The sequence below is a fragment of the Dermacentor variabilis genome, chromosome 1 (assembly GCF_050947875.1).
Source record: "Dermacentor variabilis isolate Ectoservices chromosome 1, ASM5094787v1, whole genome shotgun sequence".
NCBI classification, from domain to species: Eukaryota; Metazoa; Arthropoda; class Arachnida; order Ixodida; family Ixodidae; genus Dermacentor; species Dermacentor variabilis.
In genome coordinates this window covers 161,521,673-161,537,639 of record NC_134568.1, presented here as the reverse complement: position 1 = coordinate 161,537,639, position 15,967 = coordinate 161,521,673, and the positions used below count along the sequence as shown (strand labels likewise).

The following is a 15,967-nucleotide window of genomic DNA, read 5'->3' as shown; positions in this document are numbered from 1 at the left end:
GCCTTAACCAGATCGAAGGTTCGGGAGCTCGCTGCAAAGGCGGTAGTTGCGGGGCCGACGTTATCAAACAACGAAAAAGGGTCAGAGGCGCAGCAAGCTGATATTCAGAGCACGCCCGAACAGAATAGAATTGAGTCTGTAGCGTTGAAGGCGCCAGATACTGGAGAGGAAAATCCCGACGCGGGAAAGTTAGAAGAGCTATCTACTGATTTGCTCATCGCGCCTACGTCAGACGGACTTGATAGGTTGCTAAAAGTCAGCCGGACGGCTTTGATAGCCGAGCAAAAAAAGGATGGCAGCCTGGAAAACGTGCGCTGCAATGTCAAAGAAGGTATCGCCAGGAAAACTGCGCGTTTTGTGGAAAGAGGTGGAGTCCTGTACCGGAAGTATCTAGACCGCCGAGGAGTGGAGTTCGATCAGCTGGTCGTGCCTCAATGCTATCGTCAGGATCTGTTGCGCTTGTCACATGGGGGTTCGTGGTCCGGACACCTAGGAGTTAAGAAAACTAAGGACCGTCTCTTGCAAGAGTACTATTGGCCAGGGTGTTTTCGGGACGCAGACCATTTCGTGAGGACATGTGACACTTGTCAGCGGGTGGGCAAACCAGGGGACAAATCGAGGGCGCCGTTGAAATTGGTACCTATCATTACGGAGCCTTTTAGACGGCTCGTTATTGATACAGTGGGACCTCTGCCGGTAACAGCCACGGGGTACAGACACATTTTGACTGTGATCTGCCCAGCGACAAAGTTCCCTGAAGCAGTGCCGCTTAAAGAACTCAGCTCAGTTGAGATAGTTAATGCACTACTGTCCATATTTGCGCGAGTTGGTTTTCCTGCAGAAATTCAATCAGATCAGGGCACAGTGTTTACTAGCGCTTTGACGACAACTTTTCTCGAAAGGTGTGGGGTAAAGCTGCTACACAGCTCAGTGTACCACCCACAGTCGAATTCCGTTGAGAAGCTCCACTCCGTCATGAAGCGCGTGTTGAGAGCCTTGTGTTTGGAACATCAAACTGACTGGGAGCTGTGTCTGCCTGGGGTGATGTTTGCTTTAAGGACCGCGCCGCATGCGGCTACGGGGTTTTCGCCAGCTGAACTGGTGTACGGTCGCTCGCTTCGATCTCCGCTTCGCATGCTTCGAGAATCATGGGAAGGTAGGGGCGACGACCCAGTCGTGGTGGAGTACGTGCTTAAGCTCCTCGAACGCTTAAGAAGGGCACAGGAGTTGTCAGGTGAAGCAATGACAAAGGCCCAGCAGAGGGCCAAGGTTTATTATGATCGGACAGCCAGGGCCCGTCGTTTTGAGGTTGGCGATGAGGTCATGATATTGCGCACATCGCTAAACAACAAACTAGACGTGCAGTGGGAGGGCCCAGCGCGAATTGTTCAGAAACTGTCGGACGTTAACTACGTGGTAAGTCTGCCAGGAAAGCGGAAAGCACAGCAAGTTTACCACTGTAATCTGCTCAAACCTTATAGACAAAGGGAAGCAGTGGTGTGCATGATGGTAAACGTTCCTGAAGAGCTTCCGGTCGAGCTTCCGGGACTAGGCTCAGTGACGAACAGGGAAGACACCGGTCAAGTCATTAGTGACCTTATCAGTAAAGCACCGCTGTCGCCTGAGCAGAAAACCGAACTACACCAGCTATTACAAGAGTTTCAAGGTCTGTTCTCTGAGAGGCCTGGTAGGACTTCTGTACTTACTCATGATATAGAACTTACCTCCACAGAGCCAGTACGATCCAAGGCGTATCGGGTGTCACCCCGCCAGAGCGATATTATGGAGGCTGAGGTAAAGAAAATGCTACAGCTCGGTGTTATTGAGGCAGGTGAGAGTGATTATACCTCCCCTTTGATTTTAGTTGAGGTACCGGGCAAGGAACCTCGTCCTTGCGTCGACTACCGCAGGCTTAATTCCATCACTAAGGATCAAATTTATCCGATCCCTAACATCGAGGAGCGCCTTGAGAAAGTTAGTAGCGCTCAGTTTATTTCCACCCTAGATCTTGTCAGGGGTTATTGGCAGGTTCCACTTACAGAAGAGGCTAGTAGGTATGCGGCGTTCATTTCACCAATGGGAACATTCCGTCCTAAAGTGTTGAGTTTTGGTTTGAAGAACGCGCCATACTGTTTTTCAAGTCTCATGGATAAAGTGTTGCGGGGACAGCAAGAATTCGCTTTACCGTATCTAGACGACGTAGCGATATTCTCCGCATCCTGGTCTGAGCATATGACACACTTGCGGGCAGTGCTAACCCGCCTGCGCGAAGCAGGCTTGACAGTAAAGGCTCCTAAGTGCCAATTAGCACAGGCCGAGGTTGTCTACCTCGGTCACGTGATTGGTCAGGGTCGTCGCCGCCCCTCTGAAATAAAAGTGGCCGCTGTGCGAGACTTTCCGCAACCGCGCACAAAGACCGATATTCGGTCGTTCTTAGGTGTCGCCGGCTACTATCAGAGGTACATCCCTAGGTACTCTGATATCGCGGCTCCCCTGACGGATGCTCTAAGAAAGACAGAGCCTCAAACAGTCGTCTGGGACGAGACAAAGGAAAGAGCTTTTAGCGCCCTAAAGAGTGCCCTAACAAGCCAGCCTGTGCTACGATCGCCAGACTATACAAAAGGGTTCATTGTTCAGTGCGATGCTAGTGAGCGAGGCATGGGCGTTGTACTGTGCCAACGGGAAAATGGAGAAGTAGAACACCCCGTCCTGTATGCTAGTCGTAAGCTGACCAGTCGTGAGCAGGCGTATAGCGCCACCGAGAAAGAGTGTGCATGTCTCGTGTGGGCCGTTCAGAAATTGTCATGCTATCTAGCCGGCTCGAGGTTTATCATTGAGACAGATCACTGCCCTCTCCAATGGCTGCAGACCATCTCTCCCAAAAATGGCCGCCTCCTGCGCTGGAGCCTCGCTTTACAACAATATTCCTTTGAGGTGCGTTACAAAAAGGGGAGTCTCAACGGTAACGCCGATGGCTTAAGTCGAAGCCCCTAACGTAGGAATCAGCCTCAAAATTGTTTGTTACTGATGTTTTTCTTCCTGAGGCAGGATTTTTTTTAACATATTGCTTTTGTTTAGTGTTTCAAAGTGATGATATGCTTTCTAGTGCAATTTTTCAATTTGTGGACGCGTTCTGAGTGATGCTAGACTACTGTAAGGAACTAGGCAGTGGTATAAAAAGGGGAAAGAGCCTGGCAGGGCTTAGTGAGGGTTGTGCCGTGCTTGCTGACTGAGCGGTTGAGTTTTCAGCGTAGTTCTAACGCTTGCCGGGAACGAGAACAAAAATGTGAACTCTCCCGAAGTCACTTTGCAGTGTCCCGTGCGAACCTGAACGAGAGAACGAGGCCTTCTCTGTGCGCTGCGCTCAAGAAACGTCAAGGGACGCCCGACTTCGGTTATGAGCATCATCGAGCGACATCCCTCCGGACAGCGGATGCAGTCCCCTGTCCATCGGGATCTCCTTTCCCCGGCGGGGCGGTCTGTTGCGTTTCGCCTGCGACACGTGGTTTTGCCGGCGCGACGGCGGCGGGGCGGCGGACATTTTGGCCCGATCGTCGTCACCGCAACACTCATCGCCAGGTGTTTCCAGGCGCGTCTGCGGCGATGCGACCGCCTAGGGATTTCGTTCCAGTCATTGTGCCCGAAACAGGCGAGGCCAAAGCAGGGATCTCCTTCCAGTTATTGGGCCCGAAACAGGCGATGCCAAAGCAGGGATCTCGTTCCAGTCATTGTGCCCGAAACAGGCGATGCCAAAGCAGGGACCATCTTCTCGTTACAGTCATTGTGTCCGACCGGCAGCGCCACGACAGTGTGCTGCGCAGCGCCACGACAGTATGCTGCGCAGCGCCACGACAGTGTGCTGCGCAGCGCCACGACCAGGTGCTACGAGATCGTGCGCAGCGCCACGACATGGTGCTACGGCATCGCTACGACAGTGTGCGTCACCATTAGCCCATTGTACATTCACGTGCTCGTCTTTTGAGGGGTTCCTTCTTGCCCTCAACTGCGAGAGTATAAAAACAGCTGCCCCCGGACGCCAGAGGAGGGCTCCGATTTCTTCCGTTGAGTGAAGTGCTCTCCCGTCTCTCTACTTCGGTCAAACCTGACCGCCAACTCTTTGCGATGTTAAAATAAACAAGTTGTTTCGTTGTTACCAGTCGACTCATGCTTTGCCGGGACCTTCGGATGCTTGCAGTTGTACCCCAGGCCGCCAGGCCAACGCTACCCTTGGGGCTTGCGACCCAGGTACAACCACGGGCGTCAGCGCCGAGTTCCCAACAGATCGTACCAGCGGTCGGATCAAAATACCCGACGCAATTTTAACCCTGACAGGCGCCAGGGGTTGTTAGTAGTACCTGGCAGTCTGCGTTCCAAAATATGCGCAGCTTTCCACGCCGATCCACAATGTGCACACTCGGGAGTTTTCACAACTTACCAGCGCCTTCTACAGCGGTACTACTAGCGAGGAATGTACAGCTGCGTTCAGAAGTTCGTTCACTCTTGCCCCGATTGTCAGCACAAGAAGTATTCATCCCGCCTCTCTCCAGCCGTTCTGCAACCTTTACCTTGCCCTACTTGACCGTTTGGGCGCATCTTCATAGATTTGTATGGGCCCCTTCCCCTGAGATCATCTGGAAACCGCTGGGTCATTGAGGCAGTTGACCACCTCACACGATATGCCGAAACTGCCGCCCTTCCGGCAGCTACAGCGCGCAATGTTGCCTCCTTCCTGCTTTGTCGATTCAGTCTGCATCATGGGCCACCTCAGGAACTTCTGAGTGATCGTGAACGTGTCTTCGTGTCCGAAGTAGTTGAATCCATTCTTGAAGGGTGCCACGTTGTTCATCGCACAACTGTGGCGTACCATCCTCAAACCAGTGCCCTTACCAAACGCCCCTGCCGTACGCTCGGCGACATGCTTGCAATGTACGTCAGCTCCGACCACACAAATTGGGGCGTCATTCTGCCCTTCGTAACCTGCTCGTATAACACCGCTACTCAGAACACCGCCAGCTTTTCACCTTTTTTCTTACTGTATGGCCGGCACCCGTCGCACACCATCGACACAATTCCACCATACCGGCCGGATGCATCTGAATGTGCGTCCATTTCTGCCACAGCCAGACATACTCAAGAATGCCGCGATCTCCAATGACTAAAAGCGTCAGAAGAGCACTCGCGGTGGCACCAGTTCTGCGCCCACCTTCCTTCCTGGAGCGCTTGTGTGGCTCTAGGTTCCTTCCGCTGCCCCTGGTCTCTCTTCAAAACTACTGCCCAAATATCAAGGGCCCTACCGTATCATCAATCAATCAATCAATCAATCAATCATTTTATTTCAGTATCAAAGACACTTGGTGGGTACAGACAAAAAACCATTCATCAGGTTTGACGAGGTCTGCACCCCCGAATACTGGCAGGCAAGGCGCATAACAAATACAGCACGCCAACATAAATAAACCGAACAGTTTACAGAAGTCAGGTATGTGTGCATTTACGGTCTTAAATCAGCTGCTATTGTCATAAATACTAGTAAAAGAAGCATAACAACAAATCATTGTGTAGAAACAAATAATAAAATAAGAAAGAAATACGCTTGAACACACGACAGGGTCACATGAGTACATGAATACTGCATGAGATTGCACATTCTATTGCCAAAGCAAAAAGCACCGATAAATAGAACGTCGAATGCGCATCCCCCGTCAACTACGTGATCGAACCCGTTGAACTGTCAACATTCGGTTAACCGTGGGCGTCACGTAGTACGTGATCTCAATAGTCGGTAACTGGCCAATAAACCCTCGTGTGCCACCTGATGGCCTCAAAACTGCCGGGATGGCGACCTCCACTGTGCTATGATCTAGAAGAGAATTAAAAGGCACAAGGGGAAATCTAGGTGCTCCTTGTGTCCTGTTGTTTGGAATATCAGTTGGAGCACAGGATGCAACCGCTGCCTCAACAAGAATCATTTTATTTCTGGCTGGATGTACCTCTCTCTTCTCTTTCTTCCCGTGTGTGCGTGTGAAAGCAAGAGAAATATTACCGCTTTCCAAAAGTGCCTGTTATTTAATGTAATGCTGCATTATAAACAGTGAAAACACTTTATGGCATGTGCGAGACACTGTACAGACGCTGTAAACATACAGGGATATACAATCTGTAAAAACTGGGGAAAATTGGGAATGGGGCAAATTTCTTGAACGTGGAACGAGCACGTCCTTGGAATTCAAGTGACCGTAGTTTAAATCCTTGCCGAGTGTTCTGAAGCGTGCGTTATAAGCCACTGAAACTTTTGACTTACACATATTGTTTCTTAACGACAAAAAACTTTACACGCCGTTGTTATTTCGTAATTATGCATGAGTAATGACTTACATAGTTTGCATGTCATTTGTAAGTTTTATTATCATGACGGTTTCTTTTTCGTTTTTTCAGCTTTGTCAAGCAACCAGTCCAAGCTCTAGTATTTGGGGGAAAATGGGAGAAAACTAGAACAGAAGTTTGGGCTTGTTGGCTCGATATTAGGAACGGAATTAGGGAAAAAACTACCGGCCTATTAGGGAGATGACCAACAGAGAGAAAGAGAGGAGCATTTTTAATTAAAACTATAGCAATTTGCCTGGTGGTTCACTTAACATGCTACTCTTCAACTCCGGGTGAATGCGATAGTAAATGAAATGATACAACGGACATATGACCACACATGCGCACGCACACGCGCGCACACGCACACCACGGCTGGTCTGGAGCGCACGTCTGGCGTCTGGTCACGTGCTTCAGACCGGCTGTGCACATGCATTACAAAACATGCAAAATTAAAGTATCTCGTTGAGAACAACTCCCCGCAGAAAAGTTAAAAGGTCTTTCGAAGTGCCGGTCCCACAGGTCGGACTAGTCCATGGTACATGTCATTTCGTAGCTGAACGTGTGAGCCCGGAGGTGATTAGGACGGTCCTTCCTTGAGCGAAGAGGATACAGTTGGCAATTAAGAGGGCTATGTCCCTTCGTATATTGCACGCAGTCTACACTAACGATCCCGTCCGCTTAATTTCACCCAATCAGTATTTCGGATAGACAACGTCGGTACGAATACAGTGCTATACGATCACGCGTGTCACGTAAACGCGGCATGTGAAGATCGCGCTAGGCGTAAGTGCGCGTAGGTGTATCCTGCTACGGCGGGTTGGTCCAGATGGCACGCGGAGACTGCTACGCAAAAGGATACACAATACCTGAACCATCCCTCCGACAAAAGGAAACCAGAATTTTTCTCCGAGAAGCTTGGCGCGTGCTCAACTAGCAGCGCCGTCCTTGTGTGCACTGCTCACATAAGTTTAGCAGTTAGAAGCTAAAGTTATTTCTGTCCAAATTATGACGAAATAATGATCACGGTGGTAATTTTATTGATTCAGGCAGTGTTCGTCATGTATTTGGTGCCAGTGATTTCTCTGGCGGAGAGCCTCATTTCGTGTAACAACATGTGCCGCGACGAGCTAATCTACTGAGAGTAGCGCATAAATGCAAGCAGAAGGCGCGAAGCCTGTTTTCTTATTATCCTTGATACTTACGCGGACACTAGATGTTATACACATGTACGTGGCAGTCCTCAGCTACTCGGGTTGCTGATGCACCGACATGCAGGGACGAACGAAGTGCTCCGCGTCGCCCACATATTTGCAGTCTGTGCACAGCGGAGAATGTGCGCGCTGCCACTGTCATCAACAGCGCCATCGAAAGAAACTGTAGTGCAGACGGCCAATACAACACAGTAATGCAATACGAAAGGGCATGGTGCCATATGGTGTTTCAATTTCTTTTTCAGAGACGAAGGAGTGCGCCTTATCGCTGCCAATGACAGGATGCTTGGCACTGCCCCTTTCACTCACGTATCCGGCCTCTGGCTCTACGGCAGTTGTTTCGAGGTTGGCGCCACTGTAATCGTCATGGGGCCCTCTGACCCTGAGTCTGTCCTAAAGGCCATCGAAAAGCACAAGGTTGGTGGCTAAAGTGGTACACTAATAAAAAGATTATGCTAATCCAACGCGTATGCTAGAATCAATGTGAAGCGGTATGTATTAAATCCTACACAACTAACGGTGATTCGAACGATGACGTGCGCAAGCTCGTGCAAAGTTCTATGCACTACACCGTTAAAAAGCTTGCCTAAACGCAAACACCGAACCTAGCGCACGTACAGCGGGAGGCGTATACGCAGCAATGTCACGAGGACGAAGGCGATGTATGGTGCTTGTCGAAGGAAGAATGGCGATAAGGTACATATGCGCAGAGAAGCACGACACATATCAAGGGAGAGAAACATAAAGACCTTCCACTCTGGCGTGGAAGGAACTACATTGGCCAAACGGGCAAATGTTTTAATGTGCGCCTCCAAGAGCACAGTAATGAACTGGGCAATATTTTCAGACGGTCATCTGGCGGCCCATTGTAAAAAGTGTGTTGCACAACCACCTTGCCATCCCTTGCTCGATAAGACGGTCATTTTGTACCGGCACCGCAAAGACCTGACAAGAGAAATCAAGGAAGCATCTGAGGTAGCACGGGCAGGTGATCTATGCGTAAGCAGGCCGTCTGTGGCACTATCAACTACAGAGCTTGAATTCATGGCATGACGGCATGTGGCGTTCTTGTTAAGCTTTTATATCCTTCTTTCCCTTAGCAGAATCAGTTGCGTATATATGCTCCTCTTCCGCAATAAACGCTGTTGAAAGTTAGCGCTTGTCCTGTCTATTCTTTGTAGATCGTCCTTCCCGGGCTATGCTTCTAGTGTAAATAAGTAAATACGTTTATTAATTGAAAAAATGTGCAGATATTAAAAGGCGACCCGAGTGGTTTTTCCGGCAAGGTACGTAGATTAGGTTAATTGTTTCTCTTCTTATTGGCAGAAGAGCAAACTGTCGTACAAATCTTTGCAGTGTTCAGGGCCCCCTCTTGGAAGGATTCAGTCGTTCGGTGTTATGACTGAACTCTGTAGCCCAACAAAGCAGATCCTTTGCAGTGAGGATAAGCCAGAACATGTCCATATCGGATGGTGTATTGTGGTTAGCTCTTCCGTCTCGCAAGTGTCACATATAGGTGCATTTAAGAATTCTATGCGTTTCGTGTCAAAGTGGCACAAACTCATTCTGGAGGACTAACCAAGAATGGACGCGCACCCAGTGGTACATGCCAAATGACTACTCTAAATAAAATCGAGTAAATCAATGAATACGGGCCCGTATTCACAGAAAGAAAGCTCGTGCGGTAAAGCTGCAAGAGCGGATGTCAGCCAACCGTGATGTCGGACATATCATTAACGAAGGCGGCGAGCCAATGGGAAGCAGCACTTAGGAAGGAAAATCTAATGTCGGCCAATGAGCGGACATTATATGTTCAGATTTTATGCAGGTTTTTTATCATTATTATTACGCAGAACAGATTTGGCGCTTATTGGCACTGCTTTGTCGAACAGCATACAGGCGTTCTGCAGGGTGTTTTAACGCGTTCAGCTTTCTTTGTGAAATAACCGCGATTTTCTTATGTCTAATTGTTTCTAGGGCTCTTTCCAGGGATAGCGCAGTCTAACAGCGATAAAAACCGCATGGTGGTACCCGTGGTAAGGGAAGCGTTCTCGCGTTCTTTCCTTGTGACAGCTATAGACGCAGCACCTCTGGTCGCAGCGTCTGCGACAAGAGGAGGTCGCAGACGCTGCACGGGGTTCCGAACTTGCTGGTTCTTGAGGAAGTGGCGCCCGTAGTACCGGGTAACTTCCGCGTACGGATAAGGCATGATAGTAAAGGAAAAGCCGCCCATAACAGATAGTGCAACACAGTGCCACAAATAAACACCTCCCAAGACATGCTAAACGCATTCGTGTATAGCAAACATAGTTGTTTCTTCATAATTTGTAGACCATACATAATTCCTAAAAATTGCCTGTGTCAGACAGCAGACTTCTAATCCTTGAACGGGATTACTCGCAGAGGCGGACATCAATTGCATGAGAAATCAAAATGCGTAATCGACTAATGAAAATTGTGCTAAATAACTTTAACTAATGATTTTATGGCGCATGTTACACTTCACCAATTGTAGCAGGAGAGTTCGCAAGGCGTATCCACTAGGAACGCATTATCAGGGTGTTTAATATTAATCCCCAAAGATTACGACGAAATACGTTGGCGCTCCATTAAGTTTTCTACTTCGATGCACAAGAAGGCGCTTCCTTTAAAAAAAAGGTAAGTGGTACCACAGCACTTTTTTATTGCAACATTGACTGCAGAGATCTCGAAACCGGTGCCATTCTCAGAATTCGTTCCAAGTGCATATGTCTTGCAAACTTACTGGATGTAATTCTGAAATTTCCATATTTGTGGCAATCTAATAAGTAGATAACATAATTAGGAATACATTTGTTAATTAGTCTGCTTCACATTAGGTTTTTTTTTTGGGTGGAAATAATGTCCACCTCTTGAAGTAATCCAGTTCATGGATTAGAATTGTGTTATCTGCCAAAGGCGATTTTGTTAATTCTGCATAGTCTAAATATCTATATATGCCCGTATGCGGGTACTTGTAATCGGCGCAGTTATAACCTTCGTATAAATATCCACAAATATATCGGCCGAGACACCGAACAATTCAGCAGCAGCCACACCAGACCCGGGAGAGTATTTAAAGAAAGCGTCGCTTTGACACAGCACTTAGTAATTCCGATGGGGTAGATATAGGCGTTTGTGAACGATAAACCAAGCGGCCCCGGTATATGATATTTAACTCACATCGAAAAAGTACGGATAGAACCCGAATCGAGCCACGTATCGAGAACTTTAATGATAGAAAGGTGGAGAGGTCAGCCTGAGTGAAGCGCCTCTAGCCTGCTCCTCTACACGAGGGAAGGGGTGGGGGAGCAACAGAGGAAGGCTGCGCAGAGACAGTTGATCATGCATGTCCGTCAACGAATCCATTGGAAGTTAGCAGTGTGTTCAAAAGGGCTGGTTGGTTCATTATTGGAATAAAACAGAAACAGAGCACAAGACAGCGCTCTGTCTTGTGCCCTTTATTCGCTCATCCTGTGTCCCGCGGTTTTATTCCGAATCCATTGGAGTCAAGTAGCCTTTCCGAAATGGTGCCATGGGGATTCTTCAGCTGTGTATTTAAGAGCCTTTCTTTCTTTTTCTTTTTTTTTTGTTCACTTACAGGCTACAGTGATGCTGCAGTTCCCGACATTTGCGCAGAAGTTAGTGCAGTGCAAGTGCATCGACAACTACGACGTGAGCAGCATGAGCAAGTTGCTAATCGGCGGCTCGACCACTCCGGCCATAGTGGCGCAAGGCATTATTGATAAGTTCAAGTTGAAAGCTTTCCGCCATGGTAGGTTCAATTAGGGCACTCGCCGCTCTGTTGCTAGTTCACTGTTATACTGCCTAACTGCCAACATCGTTTCTGAAGTGAGTTGTGTCCATGTTAAAAGCAGTTTGCATTGCTGTAAAAGGCTTTAAACAGCGCGCACTTATTAATAGTTCGTTCCAGGAATGGCGGCCTTTGTATGCAGCTTGTTTCCTTATTTCTCAATGGCCGGTACTCTTGTGCAGCTTGTTTCCTCTTATCAATGGCCGGTACTCTTGAAAATCAAGTTGGTTTAACGTATCACCGTAGTTCAGTTTGGGTTGGCTTCAGTTTCCAAGATAAATGAAAATCTTCTTTTTTTCAGCCCTAAAATACTTTTATGTCAAAAACAGAATGCACACCTTCGTCGCAATATTTTCTTCTATTCATTTGCTTGCTATAGACATGCAATGTCCTGAAAATGAGCGAAACTACTTACATAAACAAGATTTCTTTCGACACTGATTTGCAGCTCGACTCGTGGTACGTTTCCACGGGTAATATTATTGTTCTCCTTCTGGCTCGTAAAAAATGCAGTAGTGTTTCCTTTCCTTAAAAAGCATGAAATGTTGCCATTTTACACAGAGAAGCTAATTACGGGGAAATGAGACATCCACCCAATCGTAGCAATTGCTACAAAGGAAACCCATACGGTTTTCATTTTTCCTTAATTCTCTACACCTTGCGAGCTTCCGCAGAACTATTACGTAATACACAGAGACGTTCTTCAATAAAAAGTGGTAGGCATTAGTGTCAAAGCCATCTCCAAGCGATTAGCGAACTAGTTAAGTAATTCAAAACAAATAATCTTTGCTTCTCTGGTGATACCTTACCTTAACATCGCACGAAGCTGTAGCTTTTGCTCACCTGTTGCAATCATTAACTTCACTCAAGAACTACCTTACATTGGCTTCCGAGAACGACAGCGAAACTCGATGTCAAAGTCGGACGTTCGCTGGAGCATAGGACAAACGCAGTTCTAAAAGTCACACCAAGCTCGACAGCATCTGGACTTGAGGTGCACAGTGTTGAATGAAAATTCTCCCACAACTGGCTTATTTTTCTTAGAACTGGATCAGTATGCGCAATAAAATATCCATAAACACACAAAAAAGACCACCTGATGCAAATGATTAATGGCCGCGTGAACGATATCCGGCTCGTTGATTTACTTGCTTTACCCTCAGGACCCACAGCGAGTGATACAAATGGCAGTGGTACCAACATTAATCACAAGCAGGAAATGAACACATGAACGATAGAATATAATATGGTCAATAACGTGTGAGAAATTTTTGTAAGATGGCAAGAGAAAAAAAATAAGGGAAAAATAGCAACGTTCACGGCACGAAAGCGCAAGTATGAAGGCTAGATTATCCTCCGCCGCTAAAGTTGGAAGTTAAACGTGATATAAACAACTTGTTATCAATAATGTAAACCAATGACTTGGTAAGGCCGTTTCACGGGTTAAGTGTAAGTGGAAAAAAAGAAGGACCGAATGGATTTGTGCCGTAAGAAATTGTTCTATACATAAAACCATTGTCCCGACGTTCAACATGGCTATTGGCTGTCATATGTTCTTACTCACAGTTCTTGCGTAAAAATATTTTTGGGAATACCGACCTACGGTTTTAATCATTCGCTAGAAAGAAGCAAGTCGCGGAGTACGTCATGATATAAATTTTTATAAAGCAGGCATAAGTGAGGTACAGAATCCGTAGGTGATATTCGGCTGGAGCCGAATGTGTGTGTGGCTTTCTTGTGTGTGGCTTTCTTTGGCCAAGAACCGCTGCGTCCTAGCTAGCTTGAGTTTGACACCCTTGTGCATGCGGGCGTTGCTGTCCCCGTCGCCGCTCATCGTGTTCACTCAGGTCTTCGAGAATCGTAACTGTGCGTGGGTTTTCCATAACAATTCAGAACACAAATGAAACAAGTTGCTAGGCAGGTTGTTCTTTTACATATGAAAGTGTAGTCACGTCGCTCTCTGCTGCTTATACTGCGCTTGCTGGGAAGCTTGTGCAGTCGTAGACTTTACCGGGAAATGTGTGCGGCAAACGCTGTGCGGGAAGGCGAGCCTCCTGGTTCTTTTTTTTTCGGTCACCGGCATGACCAACGCCGCCGCTGCCGAGGATGGATGGATGGATGGATGGGTGGATGGATGGTTATGAGCGTCCCCTTTGGAACGTGGCGGTGGGTTGCGCCACCAAGCTCTTGCTATTATACTGTCTAATGTCCTACCTATGTTAAACAATAAAAAAAACACTATGAACTTCCACAACCAAATTTTCTGATCCCCTATTGCGAACTGTGCTTTTGCACGTCTCCATTTTTTGTCGTTTCCCTACTTTTATTCCACCAATCGGCTCTCGGCCTGTGCGCCAAGGCAAGCGCCATCTGGTGGTGCTTCAAGAAACCCAGTGGCGGACGCGGCGCGCGCCTCCCGGTTTTATTGGTTGAGTTGTTGCCCGCGGACACGACAAATGCACTTGGGGGTACAGGTGTACAGCTTCGCTGTAAAGTAGCACGTGGGCTGAGAACATAGCTTCAGGAGCTCCTGACAGCGCTAGGGAAATGGCGTGACGAGCTGCAAACAGTACTGGATCAGGCTGTCGATACGAACCGCTGTATAGTGGCACTATTTGTGTGCTTGTGCCTTGTGCGTGTGTTGTGCGTATTGAGATTTGACTTTTTTTTTCATTATTGTTTCCTTAGCTAATTCTAACAAACTCCATGCATTTAATGGGAACTTTTTCAACAAGACAAATATATGTCACAATTTAAACAGTAAGAGATCATGTGGTACATTGTGTAATAATTCCAAAACATCGGAGAAATATGCAGTCTACAACGGATCCACAGTCAACTATCCTGTGGATGAATGAAATGTACAAAGTAGGCAAGTCGAAGTTTACGTAGTAGTTTCTGTGAAACACATGCCGCGTTTGTTACCTTAGCATCGCACATTTAATATCAGTTAATTTCTGTGTAAAAGAATGTGTACAATATCGTAAAACCATTGGGAACTCATCTTTATTGAGACTACGTTATCGATTTTTTCATAAGACTTTCCAACGGAGCTGTCTGTCTCCTAAGCCTTTCTTTTTAATCACAACTAATGTTCCGTCCCCTTCAAGTTTAATGTGAGTGGAGCATAGTGGTTCCTCATTGGTAAGATAATTTGTCTGTTATTTTTTTTCTCTGTAAAGTTTTCGGCATGAGTGAAACGTGTGGTGGCGTCACGGTTACCCCAGCCGGCATAGATGACTACGAGAGCGTTGGAGAGCCCTTTCCAATGGCGCACATAAAGGTAAGTTAGAAATTATTTCAGCCTTGGTTCTCGCCTCTGCAGAATTGCACTGACGATCTGCGCATCTTTCTTGTCAGCATCTAGCGAGCTGGACGTGTAAGTTTGCGTGAACGCTACCCGCGAAGGCCTTGACTATCGCACATTGCGCGGTCGTCCTGAGGTCGTTGGCCACACTACAGTTTTTTCTTTGTCGCTGCTGTACTCGAGAGTGCTAACAGTGCTGTGTAACAGGTCGGGACCTCGGTCAGTGGCAAGGAGTACATTTTACGGTGCCGGAAAGCTAACCTTGAGTTGCAAAATCAATAATTATAAACAGTTCCTGTTATATATGAGGTTGCAGCTGCTGCATTCTAGTGCAGGTAGTGCGAGTGCAGACTTTGGGTGCATGTTCAAGAGCCCCGGGTGGTCGAAATTAAAAGAGCCTGCGTGTGCACACGCACGCACGCACTGGCTGCTTTCTATTCAACGCTCACGTCTGGCTCACGTCGTTGCTTAGTGGCTATGGTGTTGGGCTGCTAAGCAAGTGGTCGCGGGATCGAATCCCGGGGCGTGGCGTTTCTCGCAGTGCTCGACGTTTCTGCGCAGGCGGGAGGAAGAGCGGGTGCGAGAGAAAATCTGGCGGCCTTCGCACCGTGAATATGTGACTCGGCCTAGGCACTACGGAGGAGGTTTCCTAGCGCGTGTTGTATGCGTTTGTCCACTAGACATGCCGGCATTGCGGAGTGTGGTGGCTTCGCCGCAGGCTGCCCGCGCGGTGAGGCAGTGGGCGATCGCTGTGTCTGAAGGGGCAAGGTATAGCGGACAGCCGATCGTATACACCCATGGCACGCGCAGGCCTCGGCGAGTCCCAACCCACGGAACAGTCCGGGTTCTAGCTTTGGTGTTCCCGTTGCCGCTTTGGTGTCCAGGAGGCGCAGCCAATAATGCGAAATAATGACATGTTCTTTCAATTCGTAAAAAACACGATTGAATAAATATAGTTACTTCCAGCCGCCAACTTGCGCCGCTATGTTCAGCACTACCACTCCCCGCGACTTCTGCCGGCACGCCTATAGGGACAGACGCATACCAACACGCGCTAAGAAACTCCTCCGTAGTGCCTGGGCAGAGTCATATATTCAAGGAGCAAAAGTAACCACATTTCCTCTCTCGCACCCGCTTTTACTCGCGCATGCACGCAAACGTCCGGCTTCTCCGCAAGTACCACGCTCCGCTGTACCTAATAGCAATTGTAAATACGCATCAAGGCTACGGCGGCCGCATTTCGGTGGGGGC

At 47.9% G+C, this 15,967-nt stretch overlaps 1 protein-coding gene across 2 annotated transcripts in view; it reads left to right on the top strand.

Annotated features, from left to right (window-relative positions):
• LOC142587664 (putative 4-coumarate--CoA ligase 1) overlaps window positions 1-15,967 on the top strand; it is a 125,846-nt gene that overhangs the window by 71,364 nt on the left and 38,515 nt on the right. For both annotated transcript variants that reach the window (XM_075698830.1, XM_075698837.1), the window contains exons 5-7: window positions 7,823-7,994; window positions 11,199-11,370; window positions 14,592-14,692. In XM_075698830.1, coding sequence (XP_075554945.1) covers window positions 7,823-7,994; window positions 11,199-11,370; window positions 14,592-14,692 — 445 coding nt within the window. The remainder of the gene's footprint in view (window positions 1-7,822; window positions 7,995-11,198; window positions 11,371-14,591; window positions 14,693-15,967) is intronic.